This window comes from Phallusia mammillata, chromosome 4 (genome assembly GCF_965637545.1).
Source record: "Phallusia mammillata chromosome 4, kaPhaMamm4.hap1.1, whole genome shotgun sequence".
Classification (NCBI taxonomy): domain Eukaryota; kingdom Metazoa; phylum Chordata; class Ascidiacea; order Phlebobranchia; family Ascidiidae; genus Phallusia; species Phallusia mammillata.
This window is the reverse complement of record NC_137255.1, coordinates 14,347,325-14,375,270: the sequence shown is the minus strand read 5'-3', so window position 1 is coordinate 14,375,270 and position 27,946 is coordinate 14,347,325. Positions and strand designations below refer to the sequence as shown.

At 37.5% G+C, this 27,946-nt stretch overlaps 2 protein-coding genes across 2 annotated transcripts; both read right to left on the bottom strand.

Annotated features, from left to right (window-relative positions):
* Positions 1-485: 485 nt before the first annotated feature.
* Positions 486-8,037, bottom strand: LOC145223494 (cytosolic phospholipase A2-like). The gene is made up of 20 exons (XM_080089908.1): positions 7,975-8,037; positions 7,536-7,620; positions 6,992-7,152; positions 6,817-6,930; positions 6,651-6,688; positions 6,444-6,579; positions 5,922-6,058; positions 5,056-5,190; positions 4,772-4,865; positions 4,592-4,706; positions 3,889-4,113; positions 3,664-3,756; positions 3,420-3,596; positions 3,235-3,340; positions 2,615-2,745; positions 2,443-2,532; positions 2,263-2,375; positions 1,898-2,093; positions 1,225-1,367; positions 486-798 (listed from the first exon to the last, which is right to left on the bottom strand). Exons 1-20 carry the CDS (start codon positions 8,035-8,037, stop codon positions 739-741), a joined length of 2,412 nt encoding a protein of 803 aa, XP_079946034.1. The 3' UTR covers positions 486-738.
* A 2,652-nt stretch (positions 8,038-10,689) lies between these two features.
* On the bottom strand, positions 10,690-18,874 carry LOC145222965 (cytosolic phospholipase A2-like). Its single transcript, XM_080089233.1, has 20 exons — positions 18,777-18,874; positions 18,556-18,637; positions 18,334-18,497; positions 17,967-18,080; positions 17,846-17,883; positions 17,570-17,705; positions 16,483-16,619; positions 16,116-16,250; positions 15,867-15,960; positions 15,355-15,469; positions 14,780-15,004; positions 14,532-14,590; positions 14,099-14,264; positions 13,838-13,979; positions 13,453-13,580; positions 12,851-12,937; positions 12,666-12,778; positions 12,181-12,379; positions 11,769-11,911; positions 10,690-11,252 (listed from the first exon to the last, which is right to left on the bottom strand). Exons 1-20 carry the CDS (start codon positions 18,837-18,839, stop codon positions 11,196-11,198), a joined length of 2,397 nt encoding a protein of 798 aa, XP_079945359.1. The 5' UTR covers positions 18,840-18,874; the 3' UTR covers positions 10,690-11,195.
* Between the last annotated feature and the right edge of the window lie 9,072 nt (positions 18,875-27,946).

The window sequence follows — 27,946 nt, the reverse complement described above, 5'->3', positions numbered from 1 at the left end:
TATAGTTTTTGAATTTCCCAAGCAAGTGAAACCTAATCGGTCGTTTGAATCGTTACCACTAAGTGGAATTCACAGATTACAAACTTCAGAAATGGTGCTGACAAAGCAGTAATTTAGACGACAGGTACCACAAAGTAGTTTGAGACAACAACTAAGTCAGCAAGACGCAATTAATATTTCTCGTCTTGGACTTCTTAAACTGGGGTCTGCAAAGCGGCAGGACTGCCAAATGCTTTAAAGTTTTATTTCTTTTGAGGAATTAGGGTTGTTGTACTTTTGTAAAGATTGAATTACCACAGTGCTTAAATTTGGGTTCGGCTTTGATAACAGCTTATAAGTTAAATTTCTATTCACCTACGAAATTATCTTTGACCCCAAATGCTGCTAGAAGATCATTACAAATAAACAATTAAGTCTGGGAACCACGGTTATTTAGAATCGTACAAACGTTTGTTTGGAATAGTTTTGTTCCCGTATGTCTCTGTAACCTTGCCACTGTAAGTCATCTGTTTTGAAGTTAAGTTTTTAAAGAAGCAGCTGATGACAATTCCGAATACATAATTCTATTTACATGTGTTTAAAGCAGCAAATTTTTAAACGGCAAATATAATAGATGTTTGCAAAAATAGAATTGTACATTTAGCAGAAATATAATTGTAGATACATCGATTTTAGTCTTAAAGAAAGTAGTTTTTATCAAAATTTCCAGTAAGCAGAGGTAGCTATATCGCAATCTTTCTAATGAGCAAATCGCTTTCTTCGTCTTTCCACTGCCTTTCCAATCGCTTCTTTGATTTCCTGCAAATATAATATAAATTTCCCAAGCTCTATTTTATGGCAATGTTAAAATTAACCCCCAGTAGCGGCCTCTCTCACCACGTTTACCGTTTCCTTGCACGCCTACAACGAACTGAACAGAATGCCTTCTTTTTTATGGCGTCTATTATGTGGCGATCTGGTAGAGCTGCCAGCATAGGAACTCTCAACATATAAAGTTTGCTAAACACTGGTGTAAAGATTATAAAACCTCAAACCAGCCCTAATTGTCAGGATTTTCACCTAATTTGCTCATAAATATTCGCAAATGGTCATCGGTATTAAGCAAACTTTGTCTGATGTGCGTTCTCGCTTTGAGGCATACCTGCCTACAGTACATGTCATAGTTGTCTACTCGGAAGGTGATAAGTCACGTTGTGAATTACTTATAACATAACATAAACCCACCTCAATGTGACTCGACACGTTGAAGTACATCAGTTCCCTTAGCCGATCAAACTCCAACTCGGTGTATCTAAATTTAAACGTGCTGTATCCACCCGAAGTTCCATAAACTGGGAAGTCGGTAAAGTGTTTTTCTTCTGGGTATTCTGTTTCAACAAGAAAATAAACTTGAATGCATTGTTTGTTGCTTTCGTTTCTCTTCTAATTAGCGGTTTTATTATTTTTTCAACCAGTGGTTCCCAAAATATGGTGTGATTCACTCTGTTCAACAGAGAAAAAATATTCCAACGTCTGTTACTTTGTAGCAGAAGTTGAGGTGTTCTTGCAAATGGGGATAGCTTGTTATAACAACGCGGGTTCATAAACGTTCCGACACACTGTATATAACATTTATTTATTATTGTAAGTTAATATTGATATCGTTGTAAAAAATATAGCATTTGAGAAACTGGATAGATTTCATAACAAGAGCTTTTTGCAAGTTATTATAATGACAGATATTTCTCTTTAATCTGTCCAGTTGGATAACCATAATGTTTATTCATCCTAAGTGCCTACAGTATTCGAAAGAATCTTTGTGTGCTGTGCGTTGTATGCCAAAAAATATTGTGGACAACTGAGTTCAACATTTGCACCAATGTTACCAAATCAAAAACGAGCTTTTTAAAATTCCTACTTTTATCATATTGAGGAAGCTTGATTTTCTTGAACTCTTTGTTGCACAAAGTAAGCCAGAGGACCGTGGGACAGTCGACGTGGTCGCTCTCGAAGATGAGAAACGGCTTCGGAGGCAACTTAGTTATTTGCTCAAAAGATATTGCAGGAAACTTGAGACCGTGTATCCAGGCATGGGCAGCTGCGGCCATCAGCGGCTAGATGCAGAAAAAGATAAACAAAACCACTTTACAACAAATAAATGCCCACTATAGAACCGCACCGACGTTTCAGTTATTAAAAGCTGTACATATGCCTTTTTAGTCCGGATTTTACCATACGATTTTTTTGCACTTATCCGTCAAACACGGGATAAATAATACTCACCATGTAATCAAAAGAATCATCGGATTTATAACCGTTAAAATCAAACACTATCATCACATCTGGATTACGTTGCGGTCGCAGAGCAACATCGGTTGGAACATTTATCAAAACTCCTAAAGGGAATTTGCTTTCAAAAAGTAAAGTAATTCTACAAATATGAAAATAAGTTAATGATCGTACCAGCATCGACAACCGATATCACGTCCTTTTTGGTGGAAATTTTTCGCCCTGTGTCGAGGTGAAGTTTGTCGATTAGCTCCTTTTCTTGTTCTGCATATGTAGCAAGTTCAGAAGAAATGTCCAAGTTCATATTTAAACCAACGATAATTTCTACAAGGAGTGCGGCATTTACCCGTTTGCGTAATTGGTCCTGCAAGTGGATTTAGACTGTACGATTCAACGTCATCAATGCCTTGTACAATGTTAAAAAGTTTGGCGGTTCTACCAATCACCTCATCTCTACTTGTGAAAAACGTGTGCTTTCTGAAACACAATTGTTCGTAATAGTTAACTCTCCTATTTAAATCACTTATTTACAGATTACACAGCATGGCTTGTTTACATATTGTCTGTAATTAACGTAAACTCAGTGACACAAAACAAATGAACTCAGTTATTTAAAAATGTTATGATTCAATTTAAGTGTAAAATTTGCATGTTGACATCAACGATTAATCAATAATAACTGGACAAAAGGGCAAGAATCAACAAGAACAGTGCCGGATTAAGGGTCTGCTGGCCTGTATGCACATTTTATAAGTGGCCCGAAAATCAGGGTTGCCAACTAAAAAATTAGAATTATCAGTGTTGCCAAATCATTGTCACAAATATCGTTGTTGTAAAGTGGCCTGTATTACTGACTGGCCTGTAGGCACGTGCCTACTTTGCCTAATGGTTAATCCGGCACTGAACAAGAATAGTCGTCATAACTGCATCTTTTCAAAATAGAAACTCAAACACTTTTACACTTACTTCATTTCTTCAACCAACCCGGATTCTCCGTCGCCTTGAGGATCTGAGGTATCTTTTTCTGCTTCGTTCCACCCCAACAGGCTTCTCAAAAAAGCCATTAGACGTTCTGTTAAAGATACAAACAACAAAAGCATGCACTCATTAGAAACCTGATATTTGTATCACTATAGTCAAAGGTGTCGTACTCCACAAGCCCTGTGGCGTTTGCTTTTGCACATCTTTTTTATCCTCCTTTTTCTCGAATGCTGGCTCGATTTTTTCATCTACATCGGGTTCATCTGTGTCCGTGTCTCCGGAAGCATCGGAATCAATCTGAATTTTTTTCTTTTTGATTAGCGAACACAAATTTAACGTTAACAACACTTTTCAAATAGATTTTTTATTAATAATAGGCTACTTTTTGCTACAATACAACAAATTAAAACCAACAAAAACTAAAAACCAAATAGCCTGCCTCAATTTCTTTGGAAGTTTCGGGTAGAATTCGATTTTTCCACTTTCTACCTCTTGTTCGGATTTCCTCTAAGAAAATAAAATAATAAAGTAATAGGCCTATATAGCATTTATCATGGCCTATATATAATAAACTTTTTTACCAAACAAAATATACTCCAATTTAATGCGAAATACCCTAACAGTAAAATCACAACTTACCGATGTAGCGAGAAAACTCTTCGCTCTTTTCTCCCCCCTTTTCGGTAAAAAGCTTAAACAAGACCGCGAAAGCGCAGCCGCACATTCCTTGTACAAAGTGCAAGTTTTGCTCGGGACATTTTCGAGCCAAAATTCCACTGCTCCAAGCAGAACCACAAGTATCCGGCGTCATCCCGATCCCATACACAGGCAGATTCACCTCGTGTGGTGTAAGTTCAACACAAGCTGTAATAGCAAAACAAGGTATAGGCTACTGTTATATTACAACCTAACTTAGATTTGTTAAAATATTAAGCAAAGCGAACCCCAAGCCAGTCGGAAATTTTTGTGCGGGCCTTAATCGAAATATCTTCGAGTTTAGTATGGCCCATAACTTGCTGATCGGAGATACCCCATAGATTTATCACTGGCGGGAGACAGGAAAGGTAACATCGGTCCATGTTAGATTATCGCTGATTTCCCCAGGTAGGGCCTTATAACTTATATGGGCCTAACGTGGAAGTAGCCTGGTGCCCTTTAAAGGGCAGTAAAGAAATCACAGCTTCCGAAATATTTGTAACTTTATTTAATGTGGAGTGTGAGACCATAGATGTAATTAATGTTATCGAAGAAAACGTAACAAAAGCTGGAGATCAGTTTTAATAACGTGGTTGATATCAAAGGTCAATAGTTCATTTCATTGACAATCTGTTACGTTACCCACCGTGAAACTTTGCTGCCCGAATCGTATTCTTTACATGGAGCGACACAAATACAGGATATGGTACGTCAGCGTTCTCCACATACGGCTGAAGATCCGAAAGGACCATGTCCATGTTCTAAAGGGATGAGTTATATTATCTGCACCAGTCGCTCTAATTTGTGAAGATACTCTTGCACATACCTCCTTTCCCAGCAAATGTTCTCCTATGCAGAAGCCGAATAGGTCCACAAATGAACAAGGTTGCCCGCGCTTTGACTTTGTGCTGATATGATTTCTAAAACAGTAATAAATAATGTTTGCGAATTAAAAGAGTTAATATTGGTGTTCGTGAAGAAAAAACTGCAATTTGATACAAATTCAATTTATTTTAAACCACTCGAGTCGTATGTCTTTTCTAAAACTTTGTTTGGTTAAATTTCATTACATAGACTTTTATGCAAACGTGTTCTTATGTAACACCGCACTTGTATCGTGCTAGAACTGCAGGGTTGACAAAGTCGAGAAGAAAGCTTTTGGAAAAACTTTTCTGTATATATTCATGGAATTTCTCTTGCTCCTCTTTCTTCATCCCTTTTCGTGCGTAAGAAGTTGAGAGATACCTGTAAGGTAGCCTAAGTATATAACTGTTTTACGTTTATCTGCATGGCACGTTTTTGTCAGCGAGGTATAGGCGTGCATCAACTGTCACAAGATAATTAGAGATGTGGCCATCACAGTATATTTGAAAATTAGAATATTTACCTAATAAAAAGGATGCTCTCATTGATGAATTGTTTTGTTTTACGTGAGACCGCGGTCGGCCACTTATACGGCCATCTTATAAATAGGCCAATTATGAAAAAAGCTCAAATGTTTTAGTTTTGTCACCATCGTTAGTCTTCGACCACACATAATTGCTCGTGAATTTGAGTACCTTTGTTCCAACAGTGTTTCAATTGATCTTAGTAACACAAAGATTGCATTTAGGTAGTAGACAGTCTAACATCGGGTTTTACTGTAATTGCAGGCGTGAAAAAGTTCCAGCAAGTTTATAGTAATAGACTAAATTTGCGTTCTATTTTTGCAATGTTGGCATAAGGTAGCAAACAAAGAATCAATCTGATAAAACTGCGCTAAATGTAAGGAATTTAGGAGCACGGTAATGGATTTTAAAGTGAAAACTCAATACGGCCCAATGCGATTTGGCTGATGTTGCTTTTGGCCCGCTACATGTAATAGGTTGCCGACTCCTGATGTAAACGAAGAAAAATTGGCGTGCGCTGTTTACATTGTACAAAACACGATCCCTATTCATCACATAGAAATAGCATTTTTTTGATTTCCAATTTACCAGGATGAGCCTGACAATCCGCAAGCATAGGTGAGCGAGTCCAATAAATCATGATCTTTCAGTGCTTGCATCGCACCACACATTCCTATCATAGCCCGGTAACCTCCACCCGAGCACGCAAGAGTCACCACAGGGGTCTACAACAAGTTAAGTGTCGAATTAAAAATCTCCACAATGTTTTTTTTACATATTGATAAAGATACATTTTCGAGCGATCAGATTCTGTCCCAAGATTTTGTGTGGTTGTCGTTTGTGGCTGCCCTACTAAGTGATTAAATATGCATTGCCCCATTCAAATCAGGTGTTTATTGTAGTTTATGTTTTGACAACTTATCTAAACTAATAGATGGACAAAATATTTGTTTACGCTTAGGGAAGCTATGCCAAATGGTTGTCAAAAGTACATAAACTTCCCAAGGAAATCTGATTAATATCCTTTCAAAGAGAAAAACAACCCAAAATTGGCCGAGTTGTACAACAGGTTGTCCGCACAACAAGTTACAATGAAAAGCTAAAACAAACCTCTACATCCGATTTCGGTGCTTGGGACTCATCCAGGATTTCTTGCAAATGTTTGCAAACCTTTGGTATTCGTTTCTTCCTGAACTCTTTTTCCTTCTCATGAAGCCCAAGTGAAAGTCTAAAGTCTGGGGTGGTCCTTTAACAAAAACGTGTATTTGCTTAAAGAGTTATTGGGCACTGTTATGTTTCATCACACTTAACTGTTACCTGTAATGTTTGTCAAATTTCACGTCCACTTCACCATGCTAGAAATGCAAAAAGAACAATTAAAAAAGATTTGTTGATGTGTAGCCTACACTATAGCCCTGATGACGGTGAATTTGGGTTTGAAGTAAGAAAGATATAACTATGGTCAATCGCTTGTTGCACCTACCGTGTCGAAATTTATTGTTTTTTCCATAATTTCACCAATTTGTAGACCCTGAACGTCTACAGATTTTTTGCCCAGAAAATCGTCAAACAGTACGTCATCATCGTACAGTTCAATCTACACAAAAACGAAAATTGTGTTAACATAAAATTGAAGAAAAAAAGGCATTTGGTCGCACCTCAACCGGAAAAGTCTCAGAAAGTAAGGAATCGGGAATAACGAAATGAAATGTTTCGTTTATTTCACATGTTGGGCTGTTGGATTTTGTCACCGTTTGAAATCGCTTCTTGGTTGTCAACTTGGGACATGTCACCACAAATTGAGGATCCGGTGTGTCAACTGTCCAGTGCGCAGTACAAAAACATAAACATCAATACAGATAAATCAGCCTTATTCTTGAGATCCGCCCAAAACACATGCATCAAACAACCAAGCCAGTATACAAGGAAAACAAGCAGCCAAGTTTCAGTGGCAGGGAAATATAGGAGCAGTTTATGCGTGCTTTTGACGACATGTGACGTTATCCAGAAACCTTTCTAGGCATTAAGGGCATTGCAGCACAGACCAATTATGACGCAATAACGGACAACTTTGCAAATGTAACATTAGAGTACATTAGAAGCTCAGACACGTAGGTGAATGCAACTGCATATATTCTATATGTTTGCGTCAAAACATTACTGAAGTGGGATTGACGGTTAAATATACACAGGAAATCTTACCCAGTTTGTCCTGAACGTAATTCACACTAACATCTCGACATCGAAGTACCGTTACTGACAAAACGACAGTTTTCTTGAAATCAATCTTGAAAAAAAGTGGTTGTTCGTAAAACAAATGGTAACGGCATCAGACGAATAGAAGTTTTTTTTAAAAAAAATCTTCATTGTGCTGCCTATTTGTGTCATTAGCCAAACTTCTTCAGTTTTTACTGATTTTGTCTTATTTTTGTTAACAGGTTTGTCAATAATGTATCATTTCGTAAAACTTTAAGATGCGATTCGTAAAATATCCATCAAAATGACCAGACATGCCAAAAAACGCAAACCGTTTAACGTAAACATCATTTAATCGAAATCCATATACAGCACCTAGTACAATGATTTAAGTACGTAGATTTCTCTGCGTATGATAACCAAAAAGTTACAAGACAAAACTTACCTCTAAGTCGTCGTAAGGTTTTTGAATCCGGTCTTCCGCTTCATCAAGATTGCAACACGCCATCTTCAATTAAAACTTTGTACCAACTTGAAGGTCTACTAACTGCAAGTGAAACTCAACAATTATGTCTGCTACAACACCCGTACTAACATACTTCCTATTTAGCCAACAATATCCGTAATTATAAAATCATCGCAAACGTCGATGATGTTGCAGGTTACATTGGCTTCCTTTGTGCTATACCTGTATCTGAAAATTGGCAACACTTTTCCCAGGTTGTGGGTTGCAATTAGTTAATGATGTTTTCGTTTGTCCACTCTGCGCTTTTATGATTATGTATTATTTACGTTTTTACTACAAATTCGACTTTCGAAAAGATTCCGGTCTGTATTTGCACTGGTTGGATAATAATCAGGTATATTTTTTTCCTCTGGTACTTAGCTTTCTTGATTATATTCAACAGTTTCACGATCCATATAGTTTGTGCAGCTGTTTGAGTTCGTTGCATTGACAGACCACCAAGTGCACGTAAAAAAGAAAAAAAAAGCTTCATTCAATGAGATCGTAAACAAGGCAGACTAATGAAGCTGCACATGCATAATTCACATACTACCTAAACATTTTTTTATGGTTACTTCGAGTGACTTGTTGCGATAAACAGTTTTTAGCTATGAGGACGGATGTGACAATATAAAGAAACATGAAACAGGTTTAATGTTGTAAATGTTTTATTTGAAGAATTGTTACAACAGTGTTTATTAACACAAAACTTGTTTTTAACGCTATGGCACAAAATTTAACGCTATGGGTTTTTAACGCTATGGCCCTTCAGATAATCATGTAACACTTTTTATAAAACGAATTTTTGATTTTCGAAACGAATGTTGTATGACTATGACCCGAAACAAATTAATCCTTCAAGCGCAAAAAATGCATAAACGACCATACCCTATTGCGGGTATATACCCTATCACGGCAAAATAAATGTCGTTTTGACGATGACACACAAACATATTCATTTACGTTACAAATGCTTGTCAAAAGATTATAAGAATGCAGATTTAAGTGTACGCATTATAGCTTTTTTAATTTGTTTATTCTTATGTTTTAAACTGGTATAGCATTCGAGCTATTTGGTAATCTTATGGTAGCCCTCGCTTCTGAAAAGGTTAATTGGTAACCTCTGCCTGACGGCGACAGAACATATTTACAAGAAACATGCTTTAAAGCAGCGTTAATTTTGCGTTTTCTTTTACCTAATGCAAGTTTTTTGTACAATATTGCTGTGCCGCTAAAATTTGGTAATTTTTTTGCGTGACGATGTCAAATGATGATAAATCAGCTAAACAAAAATCAGCATAATATGTAGTCATGATATTACTCATACGCCTTACGAAATAATTATCATTATCTGCGAAATATTGCATATGACAGGTCAATGAACCGCGTTTAAGTACAATCAACTCATGCATTACCGGTATTTGACCAATGATAAAATTAGTCTGTCAAACCGTTTTAGTAACAAATGAAAACGCTTTGCGTTTTTTTCTCAAAGGTTTTTAATGTCAAAATTTGTTTCTGGTCAAACTATTCCAAGTCCATGTCTTGTTCACTTCAATATACAAGCTACTAAACAGTCCCGAACTCCCGACATTAATCTTTTAAATCAGGGGCTTTAAAAGTCAAGGTTGGGATGAGTCACACGCGGCTGTTTGGGGCAACATGTGCGGCCTTCGATGTAATACTTTTTAAGATCTTGATTCTGCACGATCCACCAGGCGAAGAAAAATATGCGAAAAATTGTTTTGGTGTTTATTCGCCTTTATTTCTTATCTTACGTTACCATGTAACTTGTTATTTCCTCGAAGCCAGAAGCTCCAAAACCAAAGAGTCCATGTTCCCTTAGTGCAGTGGTTCTTAACCTTTTCCCTTGCTGCACCCCTTTCAATTTACCAACCAATTTTCGCACCTCCTTCTGTAATTGCTTCAATAACAAAACCATTGTAATTTAATTTTATACAAGCATCCCCGCACCCCTTAGGAACCGTCCTCGTACCCCTTAGGGGTACGTGCACTCCTGGTTAAGAACCCTTATACCTTAGTAGTTCACCGAGCGACTTGTGTGGCACCGTCCAAAAGCTCATGGTTCTACAATCGTATATGATTCTGTCCTGTCACAACAAACGAAAAAGGACATTGATTGCGTATAATCTAATGTTTTAGTCTTGGACGTTATGTCACGAACTATTCTTAGATTATTTAGATTTTTTCTCCTTCAGAACTGAGGAAGCCATTCACCCGCGAAATCGATTTATACATATTACATTACACAACGAAAAACACAGACTGTCTTAAGTGTACTGAAAGCTTCAGTTTAGTATGTATCTTAGATCATTAACATGCGCCATAAAGCAAATCTAGCTGAAATAAGTCTTTGGGCCAAATCAGAATGTTTGCTCAAAAGACCGAATAATTTCGGCCCAAGTAATTCTCGCGTAGAAATAACTTTCGAAAACCTTCATTGTTTTACAGATCAAAATGTATACCCGTGTCGCATTAAATTTGTAAATATTCGGTTCGCGTCAAGAAAAGTTTTTTTTGAAAATTACTGATTTAGATGAACGGAAATGTTCCCCACCCCTAGTCAAGGTGTTGTATTCTTTCTCCCAACAGGTGTCTTAAAACACCGAAAAACTGTAGGATACTTGGTTTTGATCAGCAAAGTTATTTATTCTGATTAGTAGTAAAAGCAATAATAGGTAAAACACATTTTAAAACGCAAACTGGGTTTATAAACTGACTTTGGGTAATACTTCGCATTATAATAGATTCAGCATCAGATAAGACAAGTGAAAAAAACTTATCGTGGGAGCTTAATTAACAAAACAAACTTAATTATTTAAATCGTCAAAAACATTGTCCTTGTGGTCCTTGAAACTTAATGAACGGAAACCAAAACCAAAAACACAGTTGCAACAATTGAAGGGGATAGGTCTGTACACACCACGCACTCACACCACAATACATAAAATTGCAAAATGTTAGTAAATTGTTAGAACTTTCTGCTTATAGCAAACAAGGCATTGAATAGGTAAAAACAATCCCAATAAAAGTGAAAAGTGTGCGTTTAGAAGATCATTACAAAAACTATGTAACACCATCAGGGAAGGAATTCGTGCTTGACAAACAGCATTGTAAAAATAACTACAATTTCTAATATTCTACTGTTCCCGGTTTCGCCTTCTTATTACAGCTTTCGCTATTGCCTCCTTGATTTCCTGCAAAAGCAACAAAAATAGTCTCAGAAAAAGCTATTTGTTCGACCAGTTTGTTCCTGTGTAAACGTAATCTCTCCAAATGCATCAAATTGGATCGACTTGCTTCTGTTTGGCCAAATCTTAAATATGCCCTTTTGACGAAGTTTTGGTATTAACTGACGTTTTGAAATGTGTGAAGGAAGTTTTACGGCCCAACAAATAAAATACTTAAAACAAATCTGTTGTTCCTGAAAATACGATCGCGTTGAAGGCCAAGTATTTTGTTTTATGCAGCCTGCAGATTTTAAAGAATCTGGAATATCGGCTTAATATTCGATGTCGGGCCTTTTCGAAGTCTTAAAACGTGGGACGAGTTTGTTGCATTACTGCTATAAAGCCCAAATACTACATGTGCTGCAAAAACGGCCTTCAGATCGGTGTAACACACAACTATATTTTACCGTGGTTCGCTTTAGTATTTAGCTCATCACGGCCCCAAACCACGTTTTAAGACTTCGAAAAGTTTAAACTACTCACATCGATGTGACTAGTGACGTTGTAATACATAAGGTCTCGTAATCTGTCAAAGTCTTCGTGGCTGTAGTCGAACTTCAAAGTACTGCAAGCGTTTCCAGGGTCGAACACGGGAAAGTCGTTGAAAGCATCTCCGGTTGTAAATTCTATTAAAAAATCCCAATACATTAACCGCCTAAATACGAGCAAGTCGGCGCTTGACTAAAAAGCGAATATATTATTTAACACTATACAAATATATATCGATTGCAGAGAATTAAGGAATCGTTCTGTCACGTGTTTAAAAACTACAAAAGGTAAAAAAGTTTATCTCTTATTCATGACACCTCTTTTCATCAGTGTAAAAGCGGTCACAGTGTAGCTAAAACTGCAATCCCTTGCGCATCAAACTGCATGTTAAATTATTTTCCCTAACCTTTTGAGTGACGTGGCTTATAGTCTTTCTCGGCTCTGAACTTTTTATTGCACAAAGTGAACCACAGAACTGTTGGGGTATTTTCGTCGCCTTCGATAAGGAAGAATTCGGTTGGCGGCATTTCGGTTACTTGTTTGAAGTTTATGTTGGGAAAATTCAAGCCTTGGATCTCTGCATGGGCCGCGGTTGCAAGCAACGGCTGAAAATACAAGAGAATAATGTCGTTCGGTTTGTCGCACGAAAAATTAAACAACACAACTAAGTACAAAAATTAGAATTCAGGTACTAAGAAAATGTTGGTAGCTAAAATAATTAGATGGAAACAAAATAATCATTTCAAAGCAGTTTGGTAACCTCCGACTTGCAGTGATGTGGTTCTTTCGAGCGTTAAGCACTTGCAAACATCACGTTGAAGAAAGAAACAACAAAAGCGTTCTGGTCTGAAGCAGACAAATTATATTCTTAAAGCAACTGTCCGCACTTACCATGTAATTAAACGACGAATCTGAGCTGTATGCATTAAAGTCCATCACAATAAGAATATCGGACTGGCGTTGTGGTCGAAGAGCGAGGTCGGTTGGAACATTTTTTAACACACCTGGATAAGATAAATCATAAGTTATAAAAGTTAGTAGATCAGACTGTTTTACATCTAGGCGTTTGTTTTCACCTGCGTCAGCCACCGATATAACTTCTTTTCTTATGGAGATTTTCTTGTTCGTGTCAACTTTGAATGTGGCTTTGTCTTTCGAAGAGACTGCATTGCATGAGACAGATTAGATAGCGATACTTAAAATAAATGTTAATAAAACACACAATTTTAAATGTATGGTTTTATCTTTTGTATGGTTTAGCTTTAGCATATACTGGGTAGTATTGGTGAGAATGAAACTGTTTTGAATTGTTAAGGGTGTTCTTGGAAAAAGATTCGGAACCACAGCCTTAAGGTATCATTAATTTATGTGTGTCAGCGAATAGAGTTGGAGGGTGCTTAATTTAAGAGAAAATTTCTCTAATGCCTTAGGCTTTTCGAAAGATAAACACTTATTTTTTAAAAAAGCGTCGTTACCGAATCGTTTTTCTTCGAACTTGAGCGATACTATGGCAAACAATGCCATAAAGCCCATCGATTCACCAGACACTTTTGCCCGCGTAACGTAAGGACCCAGAGCAGCCTTTGACGTATGCATCAGTGTCAATGGTTGCTTATAAGAGAAGTAAATGGTTGCTTATAAGAGCTGCTGTAAAGCCACAAATGTTCATGATTCGCACCTTTCTTTTTTTCTGTTTTGTTGAATGGATTCATGCAAAAAACTTCAACAGGTTCAAATGCATGGGCAACATTAAACACCTTTGCAGTCCTTCCGATCAATGCATCACGATTTGACATAAAACTCAAACTATTAAAAAACATTCTTTGATTAGTAAAACAAAAGTTTGAAAAAAAAGCAGTACGGTAACAACCTTAAAATATTTCTTCATCCAAATTTAAGATACTTTAATTTCTTAAGCGAATTTAGCTATAAAGGTATAAATTGTGAATCGAAGCATCGACAAACAGCACGCCGATGACCGAATTCTATTTAATTCACTGATAACTAACCTAAACATTGCTAAACAATTTTTACATTGCTTTTATAGTAATGTGTTAAAGTACTTTAATTGACTGAAAATTGAGTTCCCATCGGAAGGGGATTCTGATTGTGTAGGCTCCGGTTTTGCTGCCTCTTTTTTGTCAGCGATGGCTGGGGCTGGTCGCCAGAAGTTAAACATGTACATGATGACATCCTTGCACCGTGCTGCAAGCAAGCAATGTTAATTTAATACCGGGCAATACCGCAATTTTTTTTATTTTATAAAACAATTAAAAAAAATATTAAATTTTATTGAATAGTTAGGTTCCAGTTTTGTCACTCACTAAAATACGATGCTTCGATCGCAGCATCAGCTTCTACATCTGCTTGTTTGTTTGTTGGTTTGGGAACATCAACGGGGGCGTCAGTTTGTGTGGTATCGGCATCATCGGCATCATCGGTATCATCGTCACTCTCGTCGTCAGTATCGCCGGAGGCATCAGAGTCAAACTAAAATAAATGTAAACAACAGCGTTTTTTGACACATTGTCAACAATATTTCGGTTTTGAAAACGATCGGTAAAAACAACACAATCAATAGGGGGTATTATTTGAGTTGGATAACTGGTTAAAATTTAAATCGTAAATTTGTGACGTTGCTGATCACTAAATATAGACCTTCATTATAAAGTGTATAAGGTAGGGATTACATTAAAGTAATGTCAACAACTTTTTGTAGCAAAATGAGAACAGCTACAGTTTTATTAGTATAATTACCTCAATTTCTGCGCCTTTGTGCTCCTTTAAAGCGGAGGAGCGAGTTGTTCTAATTTTGTCTAAAAAAACATAAGTTAGTATATATACAATTTAACTAGCAAGATTTTTTTCAACTAGGCTCGAAAAATCAAAATAAACGTGCAAAAATATTTTTTATTACTCGAATATTGTAGCTATACATTATCAGTTAAAACGTTGCTGTATGGAGGTCAGAAAAAATGTATGTTTTTACAGACGAAATAATTTACCAATACGTTCAAGTAGGCTTTCGCTCTTTTCTCCTCCTTTTTCCATTAATTGGCCAATAAGGATTGAAAACGCACAGCCGCACATTCCCTGAATAAAATGCAACGGCAACTCCGGGCATTTTCGCGACAGTATGCCACCACTGAACGCTGAACCATATTCTGTCGGGTCGACACCCATTCCGAACTTTGGAAATCCAATCTCGAAAGGAGACATATCCAGGTAAGCTTAAAAAGTGTGAATGCGTTGCTTAGTCTTGTTGCCAATGTTTTTTACAAAAAAAACTCAATTAAAAAGAATTGAAAATTATAATTTTAGACAGAACTTGGGTTAACTGGTATTACGGGGGCCTAGTTAAAAACGTAACATATGTAAATTAACATATAGTTGTATATTCCAGAAGTTGAACTAGATCAAGAAATAATGCAATGCCTTGATTTATTCTCATAAGAATTATATAAATGCAATTATAATTGCACTTAAGTTCGGGTGGATCGGATACAGTTTAATGGCGTGTAAACATATCACAAGAGAAGCCTGAATAATTTAGATTGAGGTCAGCACTTAAACATTATACCGTGGTACTTGGAAGCCGCCACTGTGTTCCTCACATTTAAGGAAGCAAACAGGGGAAATGGAACTTCAGCATCCATCACATAGGGCTGTAGGTCCGTCAAACACTTTTTGAGGTTCTAGGAAATGTTTATTGACATTAAAACGAGACAAACGAAAACCGAACAAAAATGCGATGTCCTTTTATGCAACGATTGCGTATTGGAGGGAAATTGTCAATCCGAAAAAAGGAAGTTGATTTTAACTTCCTAAGATGCGCAAATACCTTTTTTTACAAAGTAGCTTTAACAATACATTTTGTGCACTTAATCAAGTTATTCGTTTCAAAGAACTATTTTGTGGTTCATTTTTTAGGTTTTTACTGGGTCACAGGGTTAAACTGGGTTTAAGGTTTGTGTTTTTTTAGGGCCTATACAATCCTAATAACGGTTACTTTTTTTAAAAGCAACTACTGTTGACTTTTTTTGTCCAAAATATTGTTTCGTTACATTTTAAGTCCTGCTCTGAAATACCTACTTCTTCACCCAGAAGATGCTTTCCGACAGTGTAACCAAAAAAGTCCACAAAAGAAGAAGGTTGTCCGTATCTGACCTTTTGACTGATGTACGATCTGTTGAAACAAGACTAGGTTAATACGTTGTCATATTCTGTATCTTTATATTACGTATACGTACAAAATTGTTTGTTACGGGTGTACGTGGCATCAACGAAAAAGTGATATCGGTTGGTTTACATCAAACCTATTTATGGCAACGGACAACAAACCTGTAATTTGCGATGTGTAAGGGGTTTATGAAATCTGTTAAAATACTGGTTTGGACATTTTCTCTCAACTTGGAGTGAAATGCTGCTTGTTTATCAGGAGTCATTCCCTCTGCAGCATAAGCACTTGTCAAGTACCTGAATAGACGAGAAAAGTCTGCTACCTTCGATTTTTTTTATTTATTAACAAATTTAGTAATGTCACGTGACTTTATTACTGGCTTATTGATCGTGCTTACTTATTTATTTATTCGTTTGAAATGCGTTATAAGTTTGTTCAAAATAGTTTCTACCTTTCAAACATTAGATAAGCGTTGTTGAAATGTCAAAATTGACTGACAAACACAGTAAAGGAAAGAAACCAACTAACCATGCGGAACCGGATAAACCAACAGCATAAGTTAAAGCATCCATCAATCCGGCGTCTTTGATAGCTTCCATTGCACCACACATTCCAATCGCAGCGCGGTAACCGCCTCCGGAGCAAACCATTGACACAACTGGTGTCTGCGCATTGACCAATTTTAAACCTCTTCAAATAGTTTGATGTGCCAATTAATAAGTAGCGCAAAGCAAAATGCTGAGCTAAAGTTGACGATTTGTCCAAAGTATCATGGTTGCAGACACTTTTTTGATTGCGTAAGTTTTGTTGTCTTATATGAAACTTGTGTGTTTAGAAAAATACAACAGTTACTTTTGTGTAGTTGCGCCTGACGTAGTAAAAATAAGTCTTGTCTGAACCCAAAACGACATGGTAGTATTACAAATACTATAGTATATTTATAAAATACATGTATGGTAAACAGCAACAAAACAGTCAGCCCACCATATGTAGTACCTATTTTGAAACTTAGGGTTTATTGTCTGAATGGCCGTAAAAAAATATAATGTATAAAAAATAAAATAAAAAAATAAAAACGTTCTCCAGTTAAAAATGTTGGTAAATATAAATATGTGCGATTTGATTACAATTTGGCTAAATTTCTACAGTACAGAAATCAAACTTGACCGCCTAGACTGAGTTTGGCTTTTGCTAGTAAGTAACGTTTTGTAAGTAGTATTTTTTTAAATGAACGTGCATCATTGCGCACATCAGTTTGTCCAGTGCACGTTTAGGATACGCGCGTTAGCTAAAATACAATAAAACTGTGGACATTTTGGTAGCGCTATTTTCATGGCGCATATTTTTGGCGTGCTAATTTTAAAACCACATCAACATGCATGTATCGGTTACTCATTGTTGTGTGACTTATATTATGCTAGTCGATGTAGTCATATTTTGATGACATGACATGTCGATTTGTAAAGTTTTCTTTGAAAAAATACATGCATTGTCACCACACGATAGTGTGTGTTAACATATTAAGCGAAACAAAATATCTTAATGAAATAAAGACCAACTTATGTATCCAAAATTAAGCATGATGAAGATTATTGAAAAAACGACCAATTTGTACCTCTTTGACTGATTTCGGTGCGTCTGATGCAGGTAAAAGTTTTTGCAGAGCTTTATGCACGAAAGCAAAACGCTTTTTGCGGTAAGCTCTCTCCTTTTCGTGCAAACCAACCGAGAGGCGAATATCGGCTGATAACCTGAAAACATAAAATTGACATGCACAAATGAAATACAATTGGCAAAAACCGCCATATTTTGATTTTATTAGAGTTGTGTAACTATTTATCAAGTTTCGAAAATACTGGTTGGAATAAGCATAAGAATAAAATGTACGCACCTCTTTTCCTTGCTGATCATAACATCTGCTTCTCCGTGCTACATAAAATATGTCATGTTGTAAACAATGTTGACTTGTTTTCGCTGTCATATGGCAAAACAATTAACAAGTTTTCACTTACATTTCCGTATTTAAGAGTTTTCTGCAGTGATTCGCCTATTGTCATTTTTGAGACGTCAATGATTTTCGCGCCCAAATAGTCATTGACCAGTATGTCGGCATCGTACAATTCAATCTGAATGAAACACACCAACATATATATATATATATATATATATATATATATCGTTAATATTATATTTCCCTTGGGTTACATAGCGCAAACTGTCTCTTTTGCAATCATGCGTCAATAACGACCAACCACGAAATCCCATAAGACAGATCACGACAATTAAATCTGTGTCATCGCTATTCATCATTTTGACGTTTCAGAAATAAACCCTGAAGCAAAAACGCTTTTCCTCTTATCATTTTTATTTTACTCGTACCTTTACTGGGAAGGCTTCCTCGGGTGACAGATTCTCAGGCAAAACAAATCGGAACGTTTCGTTAATCTCACACGTGGGAGAATTGGTCTTGCATGTTGTTTTGAACTGATTTAGGCCTTGAAGTTTCGGACAGGAGACTACAAACTGCGGGTCCGGTGTGTCGACTGCAGATAAAACAGGGATAAACGATGTGTTGATGTTAAGTGGCACAAAATAACTTACATTTGTCCCCGATGTAAGATACTGACACATCTCTACAACGTAAAACCGTGACAGTTAAGCAGCAGCTTGGAGTGTAATTGACCTAAAAATGAAAAATAGCGGTGTCCAGCAACATTTCAGAGTTTGTACTTGCATCTCGGATATGCGTTTACAGAAACTTTCTTATAGAAAAGTATGCCTTTAGTTGTAAGTTCAGGACAAGATTTAGAATACTCAGTTACCTTTACGTCGTCGAAGCTGTTTTGAAACTCGTCTTCGTCCTGGATTTTTGCCGTTTTGGCCATGATTTTACAAAACACGCTGAATATACTCGTTGGAATCTGACTGAAATGATTTAAAAAGGCGCATGAAATTGATTCACGTTTTTAAACCCTTCAACAGGAAACTGATTACTCGTTTTCTGGCGTTTTGCCTACAGTCCATTATTAAGTTCCCACACCCATTTTGCAAACGCAGTTTTTCACGAAAATGTGGTCAAAACTTCAAATTTGCGAAATTTAAGGCGACAACATCCAAACAATTAATCAAAACGTCGCTAAGCCTGCTATTCAATCCACTTATAAAGCTAATTAACCTTCATAGGCGATATTTTCGGCTGCAAAAGAGAGTCACGCGCATGTTGAATTAATTACGAAATGTTTCGAGGACAGTTGTCTTTATAGCCTCTTGGCCAAAACATCCTGTTCAAACAGCTACCTTTTTCGTGCGTTTCGCTGATTTTTTTGCCACAGTATCGGCTACTGATTGTTACCTCCGCACGCCAGACAGTGTGTGCTGTACTTGCTGCATGCTCTGTTCACAACATTTTGTATGTCTTCTTAAATTTCTCGCGGACTTAGCCCCAACGGTTCAGCACACGGGTTTTGAAAAAAATTCTGCTTCCCGGTTCCAGTCAATGCATTCGCGAAATGCAGCAAGCTGTTGAGGCTGTGGTATATAACTTCAATGCATTCGCGAAATGATGCTTGCGAAGGCTGTGATTTTCTAAAATAAGAAACGATCGAAAACGTCGAATCAACGATGTCTGAAATCAGTCTAATAACGTTTTTTTTTTTTTTTTTTTTTTTTTTGCTATAAACAAGAGATTGTTGCATTTGTACTTAGCACATATTCCAGCCCAAGACCATTACATAACTGTTACATCTTATTTGCCAGTAATTGCCGATTTCTATAGATTCCCGCATTTCCTCAGTACAACTTGTGTTGTAATCTATTGCGTTGTGTGAAGTAACAATGGACTGCCAGTTTTGTGTGATAACGCAACGTGGTTTAGTTCTTTTCGTTGCTGACTTCCGTGGAGCACGGTGCTGCGTCGGTTGTTTCAGAAAAGCTGTATATTGACGATTATTGGTGAGTCACCTTGTATATATGTGTTTAATGACTCAATATTGTGAATTACCATAATAACTGCTAACCGCTGTGAACTTGACCTAAAATGTCATTCCCCTTTTTTAATAGTCGTACTGTACGTGTAGTTGGGTTTATTTAAGTTGTATTTGTTTACGCAGCGTTCTTGTACGATACTCACGTGAAGCGTGACTTTCTACACTGTTGCTCTACATAGCTTGGTAAGCATTGTGTATGACGTCATAATGGCATATTGTGGTCTCATGTTTTATTGTGTATATAGGTGTGTGACAGTGATTTCTGGGATCGCCCATGTTATTTGTTGTCTTCCGGTTCCCATAACAGTTGGTGAGCTTAAAGTTACATTCCTACATTTAAAGCGCAGTGCTAATGCAATGTCTTTGTAGAAACCGTTTCCTATTCGTTTCCGATCGTTTCTACCACCTCCCACCGTCCTCTTCATTCTTCATTGAAAGTGTTTGAATATAAGATCTACAAAACACCCTATCTGTGTGGACTGCGTGTTGGAGACCTTTAGGAGTCGCGTTTCAATCCCCCCTCGCGTGACGTTCCGCGCTGTAACCGGGGCGCGCTCACGGGACGTTACAATAACAAAATAAATTAGAAGTCGCTTAGTAAGAAGCATTATTTAGCGATTTGCTAAAATCCGTTTTAATTTGGCTAAACACGAGTAAGCAAAAAAAATATTGCTGTCCAGTTTAAACTATTCTCATTACAATCTTACATTTCTTCCAAGGGGCGATTATAGAGTTCAACGAAATAAATTTTGCGCCCGGTCCGCTTTTCTTCGTCGCGGTTACTAACATCAAAACAAGTCACATCACCGAGGCCGATGAACTTGCTTATCATTGACCATCGGTAACATAAAGGAAAGGTTTTTTTAAAAGATAATTTAGAAACACACTGTAAACCGAAGATACGACGGTTAACAATTCTGGCGCCCAGGTTGCATTCTTGCTGACGCGGGACATCATATTGTCTGTAATGCAATAACAACTGATTCATAAGGAGTTAAGTTGATGAATTTACTTGAACTTCGTTCTAGATTATTTAGGTATTTACCACGTTCCTGGATCTTTATTTATTTTATTCACAGTTGTTAAAAATGCTGCATATTGTTCGCTGACAAGCCCCCGATAATCTTTTGCTAGCGCGTGTATTATTCTTGCTGTGTGTAAGTTGGCCAATTACTACAACATAGCGATTTTCCAATTTCCTGAAGAATGTTTCAATTATAAAGTGGCGTCAAAAACTGTTTGCAGTAAAGTTCAATTTATTTGCCAGTTCAAGTACAAACTATAAAATATATTGTGTGGTTTTCGAAACGAGTTGGCGTTGACAAAACTCAAACAGACAAATGCAAGAAAATATTTCTGGCGAACAAACAACGTCTGAGTTCACCGGGGCTGAAAATTCCGCAGAAAATATGCCCTCTGTGTTTTGTTTGGGCAACCTATTTTTGGCAAAGTTGTAGCTCATGTCAACCTTAAGAACCATGAACTGCAATTCTGGTTCCTTGCTTCAACTCCGATGAACTGTGGCGAACTGCGTTAAAAGTGTTTGCGTCACCGGTGTACAACGTTGCAACCTCTCAAAATTATTCGATGACTTACAAGTGCACTTCAACATTTTTTTGGCAGATACAAATTTTTCGATGCAAACATTTATTTTTAATACAAACATTTTTTTCAGTTATGGCGAAATGAGCACACAGATGTAATAGTTCGTCATTTTGTTAACAAGTGAAGCAAAATAATATCAGTACAGTAGATTATTTAGGAAAAAATTCGTTTATCACGAAGAAATGAGTTGATTGTTACTTTCGCCGAGCATTAAAAAGGTGTTACAGATGTAATAAAGAGGCAAACGGGTGATAGCAGTGAAAAGCATTTGTTTTATGCGTATTGTGTACATCAGGGGTTCCCAACCTTTTTATGATCTCGTACCACTTGGACGCTCTGTACTGCCACGCGTACCACTTCTTGCAGAACAACTAATTTGATCGAATAATATTTTATCAAAAAAAAAAGAATATTGGCCTACTAAAATAAGACTAAAGCACTACAACTAAATTTGATGAGATTTTTGTTTTTGTTTACTGTCAACCAAAATAGCCAAACCTACAAATGTGATAGTCTAAAGTTGGTAACAAAAATGTTAGTTACAACTTTTTAAAATTTAGTTTATTGCATTTTTGCTGCTCACGTTCCTGCATTATTACATTACCACCAGTATCGGTACTTTCAGAGAACTATAGCCTACTATGAAGCATAAACTACCTCTTCAGAAGTAGCCTAACTGTTATTGAACATTTTATTCCGAGCTTACAACCAGCACTATTCAACGCCATTTGTAGCTTAATCTATAAAACAGTAGATGATATCTATCAAGAGCAACATAATTAACGCCCACTGTCCCATAGCGTTATATGGGTTTTCGAAGCAACTGTGCTTCTTGTTGACAATTGGCATGACCTGTATTTTGATTTTTGTGAAAAAAACGGATGCTACTCGCGTACCACCCGAAAAACCTCCGCGTACCACTTGTGGTACGCGTACCACAGGTTGGGAACCCCTGGTGCACATAGTATAACGCCAGGCCCATTAAAGGCCTAATACCAAATCAAGCCAATCTCCCAAGCATTCCCACATGGCAAGGCACAGTGTTAAAAAATGTAACCTGCGGCTGGACTCGAACCCATAACAAAAGTTTTTCCCGGAACTTTTTATCTTAGTTATTTGACGCTTATATGCAACAAATGCAGAACTTGGCTTTTGTCAGGGTGTTTTCTCGGACATACACATGTGTTCGACGTCTATATGGTTGTGCCGACATCTTGGAAGCGAACAATGTGCACTAATTTTAAAGTGACAAATCACTTGGTGAGACAAATTTGCCACTGTAACGTAAAAAATCCCAAATAGGAGATGAAGGAAAAGCAACTTTTCTCCGGATCCGGATTAACTATTCTGGATAAACCGAAGCATTTTATTAGTAAACACATTACAAATGATTTGTAGTTTTGCCCGAATTAGGCGATCTCCGGGTTAACCGAATCCGATTTAACCATAGAGCCTGAATACTAGAGGCGATCCCCCTAAATACTTTCAAATATTGGTGGATCGGTCACGCTCAGATGCCCCGGGAATGATCATCGGTTTCCAGGGATGTGCACTCCAATTTTTCAGTTGCATTGCCGCGTCCCCGATTTGCAATGAATAAATAACTTGTCAAGGTTATTCATGTATGTTTTATGTATTACAAGACCACGAGAGGGAAATGTGATGAAGGGAAAATTAAAGACAATCTAGCACTTTTTCGAACCATTGGGGTCTCGTCAGCACAGCTGGTGACAAACGGGCTGGTGCAGTTTTTAAAAAAATGCGTCATAAGGAAGCGAAGGTTGGGCGTTTGAGATAAACTTTGTATTTTGGTAGAGAGGTATGATGAAATTTCACAACTTGGCCATTCATACATAAGGTCAGAAACTGTTTACGCTTTGTTGACAAAATAGTTTCACAATAATATCCACCAATATGTTCAAAAAAATCTGAAACGGTTCTGCACGATTTTAGAGACCCGATGTTCAAACTGTAAACAAAGAAACAACATTATCATTGACTCCGTTACAGGTATTATCACTGCCACAGTTCACTTTACTTCTTTTCCCGGGTAATAAAATAATAAATAAGCATTTTCGATACTCTAACCACCTGGTGTTTCAGTAAACGGTTTCGGAATTTTTTTTTCTGCTTCCCGGTTCCAGTTAAATGCATTCGTGAAAAGCTGCAAGCTGTTTAAGTTGCGGTTTTCAACGTTTATTCCAAAATAAACGATCGAAGAACGTCGAATGAGCGGGCTCTAAAATCAGCCTAAAGTAACTTGCGTTATTTACCTGTAAACACAGACATTGGTGCATTTGCACTTTGTACACATTCAGCTCAATGACCAATACATAGCAAAATAAAAAAGAAGTCACTTTTAGCCTAATTAAAACGGTACATCTAAAATATACAGGATCGCTTGGATCACTTGGATCGCTTGGTGCACCTTGGTATTACTTGGTGCATCTTAATATAGCATGGTGCACATTTATATCGCTTGGTTCACCCTAATATCGCATGATGCACCTTTATATCGCTTGGTGCACCTTTATGTCGCTTGGTGCACCTTTATTCCACTTGGTGCACCTTTATTTTGGCCGGTGCAACTTTGTTTTGCTTGGTGCACCTGTATAATGCTACGCGCACCTTTACCTAGCGATATAAAGGTACGCCAAATGGCGTAAAGGTGCACCAAGCGATATAAGGGTGAACCAAGTGATATAAATGTGCACCAAGCGATATAAACGTTCACCAAGCGATATAAAGGTGCACCAAGCGATATAAATGTGAACCAAGCGATATAAAGGTGCACCAAGTGTTACAAAGGTGCGCCAAGCTGTCTTAATAATGCACCAAGCGATCCAGCGATCCAAGCGATCCTGTATATTTTGGATGCACCCACTAAGTTTACTTAATTTAAATATTTTTAAAAAGATATGCACATATAGGCCTACAAAGATATAGGACAGACACGAAACAACAGTTAATACAAGTGGAATTTTTTTATAAGTGTACAACTGTCCAAAAAAGGCTGCATCCTATCCTATTTCACCGTAGCCATTTTTTTCAGCTTATAACGAACGAAGCTGGACCTTACACAAAAGTGGATATCCTTTGAAAAACGAGTTTGTGCTGATGTGCCAAAGATGCAATTTGGCTAATCATCAATTTTAAGAACACCACGGTTTCGGAAAAATAAACTGTTGCGATTTGATCTAAACCAGTGGTTCTTAACGAGGGCGCCAGCGCCCCCCTGGGGGCGTTTGCTCTCACTAAGGGGGCGCTGGAGAATAATTGGGCGATTGAGGGGCGCTGGCAATAGATAGAGCAGGTAAAACGAAACAAAACGTCAAAGTCATTTTTGTCATATCTCTTCCATCAGCGACCAGTTAAAGTAGATTTGACCATTCACTGTACTTTGTTTGCTGCGTGTTTTTGATGGTGATGTCACAATGCATTTTATACAAATCACAATGCGTCATTTGTCGGGGCTTGTCTGCGCTTTGAAAGTAAAATTTGCAGCTAGCAATTGACTTGTGCTTGGCCGAACCAAGATAGAATCCGAGTACTTGGTATTACCGAGCATCGCAATTTTTGATGGTCGAAGCCGGTAGAACAGTGGTCACCAAACTATAGCAAATTCCGACCTCATTTCATCCGGCCTTCGCGAGTGTTTGGTCCTAATATATATCTTAGAAAAACTAAAGCTTAAATTAAACGTTCAAAGTTAATTTAATGTAAAAGTATTTTCTGCAACAACAAGTTCGCCTAATTTTACAGAACGCACGAAATGATCCAAAAGTTGTTAGTTTTATCACAGACCAAACAAAAACTATCAATGCCTTCATTATTGTGCGCGAACAAATGGCTTTCTATTGTTAATTGTGATGGAATAAATCAGTTTTGCCTGTAGATGAGATTCAATAATTTTCAAAAGAATTTTACTATTTGACAGTAGCACGATCTGACTTTAATAAAGATTGGACTTTTATTGGTCCCCCCGGAAAGACGCGCGTTAGGGCTTGCTACCTATGTGACCCTCGCAAGATAATTTTTGTGTTATCTGGCCCGCAGTGAAAAAAGTTTGGTGATCCCTGCGTTAATAGACAATCACTACAAAACCGTACCACGAATTGCGTACTTGCTCATTACACAATATAATGTAACAGGCAAGTCATAAACGGTTTTTGTGACATCACAATTAAACGTGTGACTTGTTTACTGCTGACGTAAAAGGTCCCCAAGACGTAAAAGGTCCCCAAGAATAAAAGTGACTGTTTTCAAAAACATCAAATAGTGTTAACAATCTCAGTTGCAATTTATCACATAAAAAACGTCGGTGTTCACTTGGCGTTGGCTCTCTTTACGTGCTGTTATGCAGAAAGGACCTATACATCTTAAGTAAGGCGCTGGGGGCTAAAAAGGGGGTATTAAAAAAGTAAAAGCATGGAATTGGAAAAGTTTCTGACGTCACAATACACCAAGCGTTAACGTCAGATGCTTGCTGCTCGACCAAACAAAACAAGCAGTTTCGGCTCATCACGTGTACCAAGCTAAAAGCAAAGAACGCTGCATGTAGTTAGTGGTATCAATATCATGTTGAATTAACCATTAGAATATTTACAATTAAGTGCTAAAACATGGCTTGTTTAGACATTTTTCGGCTCCTAATTATCGCATTGATATTGTTTGTGAAATAAAATCGTTTTGGTTTTTGTTAGGTTTGAGGGGGCGTTTATAAATTACGAATACGCAAAAGGGGCGGTGCAAGAAAATAGGTAGAGAAACACTGATCTAAACCAAATGACTAAATGTAGTGTAAACACAAACGATTTATACGTAAAGTGGTCAAATTTTGTTTGTTACAAAACAATTAGCCTAATGAAAATTTGCCTAGCTCGTAAACGACGCCAAGAGGTAATTTGTTTCCTGATAGCTCACTATTGCAGTAGCTACGTTTTAACCAACATTGGTTCGTTCCCAAAAGTTAAAATGACCTATTAGATGCGTTTATATTAGAATCATTGGATGTATAGGCCTATAACTTTACAATAATATGGACGTGTTGCTCATATAACAGATGGTTTTGGCTCAAGGCGTATGTAAAAAAACATTAGCGCTAAAACAGTTGATTTGCTTCTGTCAAAAGTGTGTCTCTTTCGTTGACATTTAACTGTTGTCGTTGCTATAATTTCACTTCTACCACCTTGCATTTTTGTGAAACTCTGCGCCAATACCACTAACCAAAACTTTTGGAAAGTCTACTAACACCCTACCTCACGGCAGGCCCACATTTAACTAATTTTTGATAAGTGGCGCAAAGAGCATAAATACCTAGCGTATTTGACACGGTCTATCTCCCGATATGCTGACGGTTGGGGCTATTGGGGTGGGGGTGATGTATTATCATCAACACCTAATTAGAACTAACTTTAAAACTTAGTTCCAATTGTAAAATTTTAGTCGTAGCTCTGCTGTACTGCTCTGCCTATAGTTCCTACACGAACTACGTTTGTAAGCGGAACTTTGTATTTTGTTAAAAGCTTTGTTTTTGAACATGGGTTTTAGTGTGTGTTAAATTTCTCAAACCTAAAATGCGTGAAGTGCATGAAGTTTGTTACTTGCTTAAAAACTAGTTTACTTTACCGGCGCACCGCGTATTTCAGAGGTGCACAACGTGCGGCTGTACGACCACATGCGGCCACAGAGGCGAGTTTGTGCGGCCGTGAACATGTTTATAAAAATAAACGCAAATAAAACTTTTTGCGAAATATTTTGATTTCCAAACTGCTCCAAACAAATTTTGTGGGACTGATAGTAGTACCAGCCTAGTAGCCACATGTGTCAGGCTTTTTGTACGCCCATTATGTGCAAATATTGCAAAAAAACAGGTATTACAAGCGTCACAATACAGATTATGACGTCATAAACAAAACTGGTGGTCATGCAGGCTGTTCAACTCGAGCGATCTGTGTATTAAGTATTATATTAACTATTAAGTTAGGAATTCAACAAAAACAAGCAGGTTAATTGGCGGTCGTCGGTAACATAGGGATCTGCGATGTGGCCGTCGTAGCGAAAGGTTGTCACCCGTCACCCCTAGTTGTGCAGTGTGCACCCCTGACTTGGATGGTAATAGTTCCGGTCACGTCTAAAACTGCGGGCCCACTTGGATCACTTGGCCCGCTTGGCCCAGCACTTCATGCAATTGAAAAACTGCGGGCCCACTATATCCAGTGCTTGTCACGTCTCTTGCAAGGAAAAACTGCGGGCCCACAATATCCATTGCTTGGCCCGTCTCTCGCAGGGAAAAACAGGCCAAGTACTGGGCCAAGTGGGCCAAGCGGGCCCGCAGTTTTAGACGTGACCCTAATAGTTCACATTAAAATGTGCTTGATTTCCAACAGCAACATAATTGT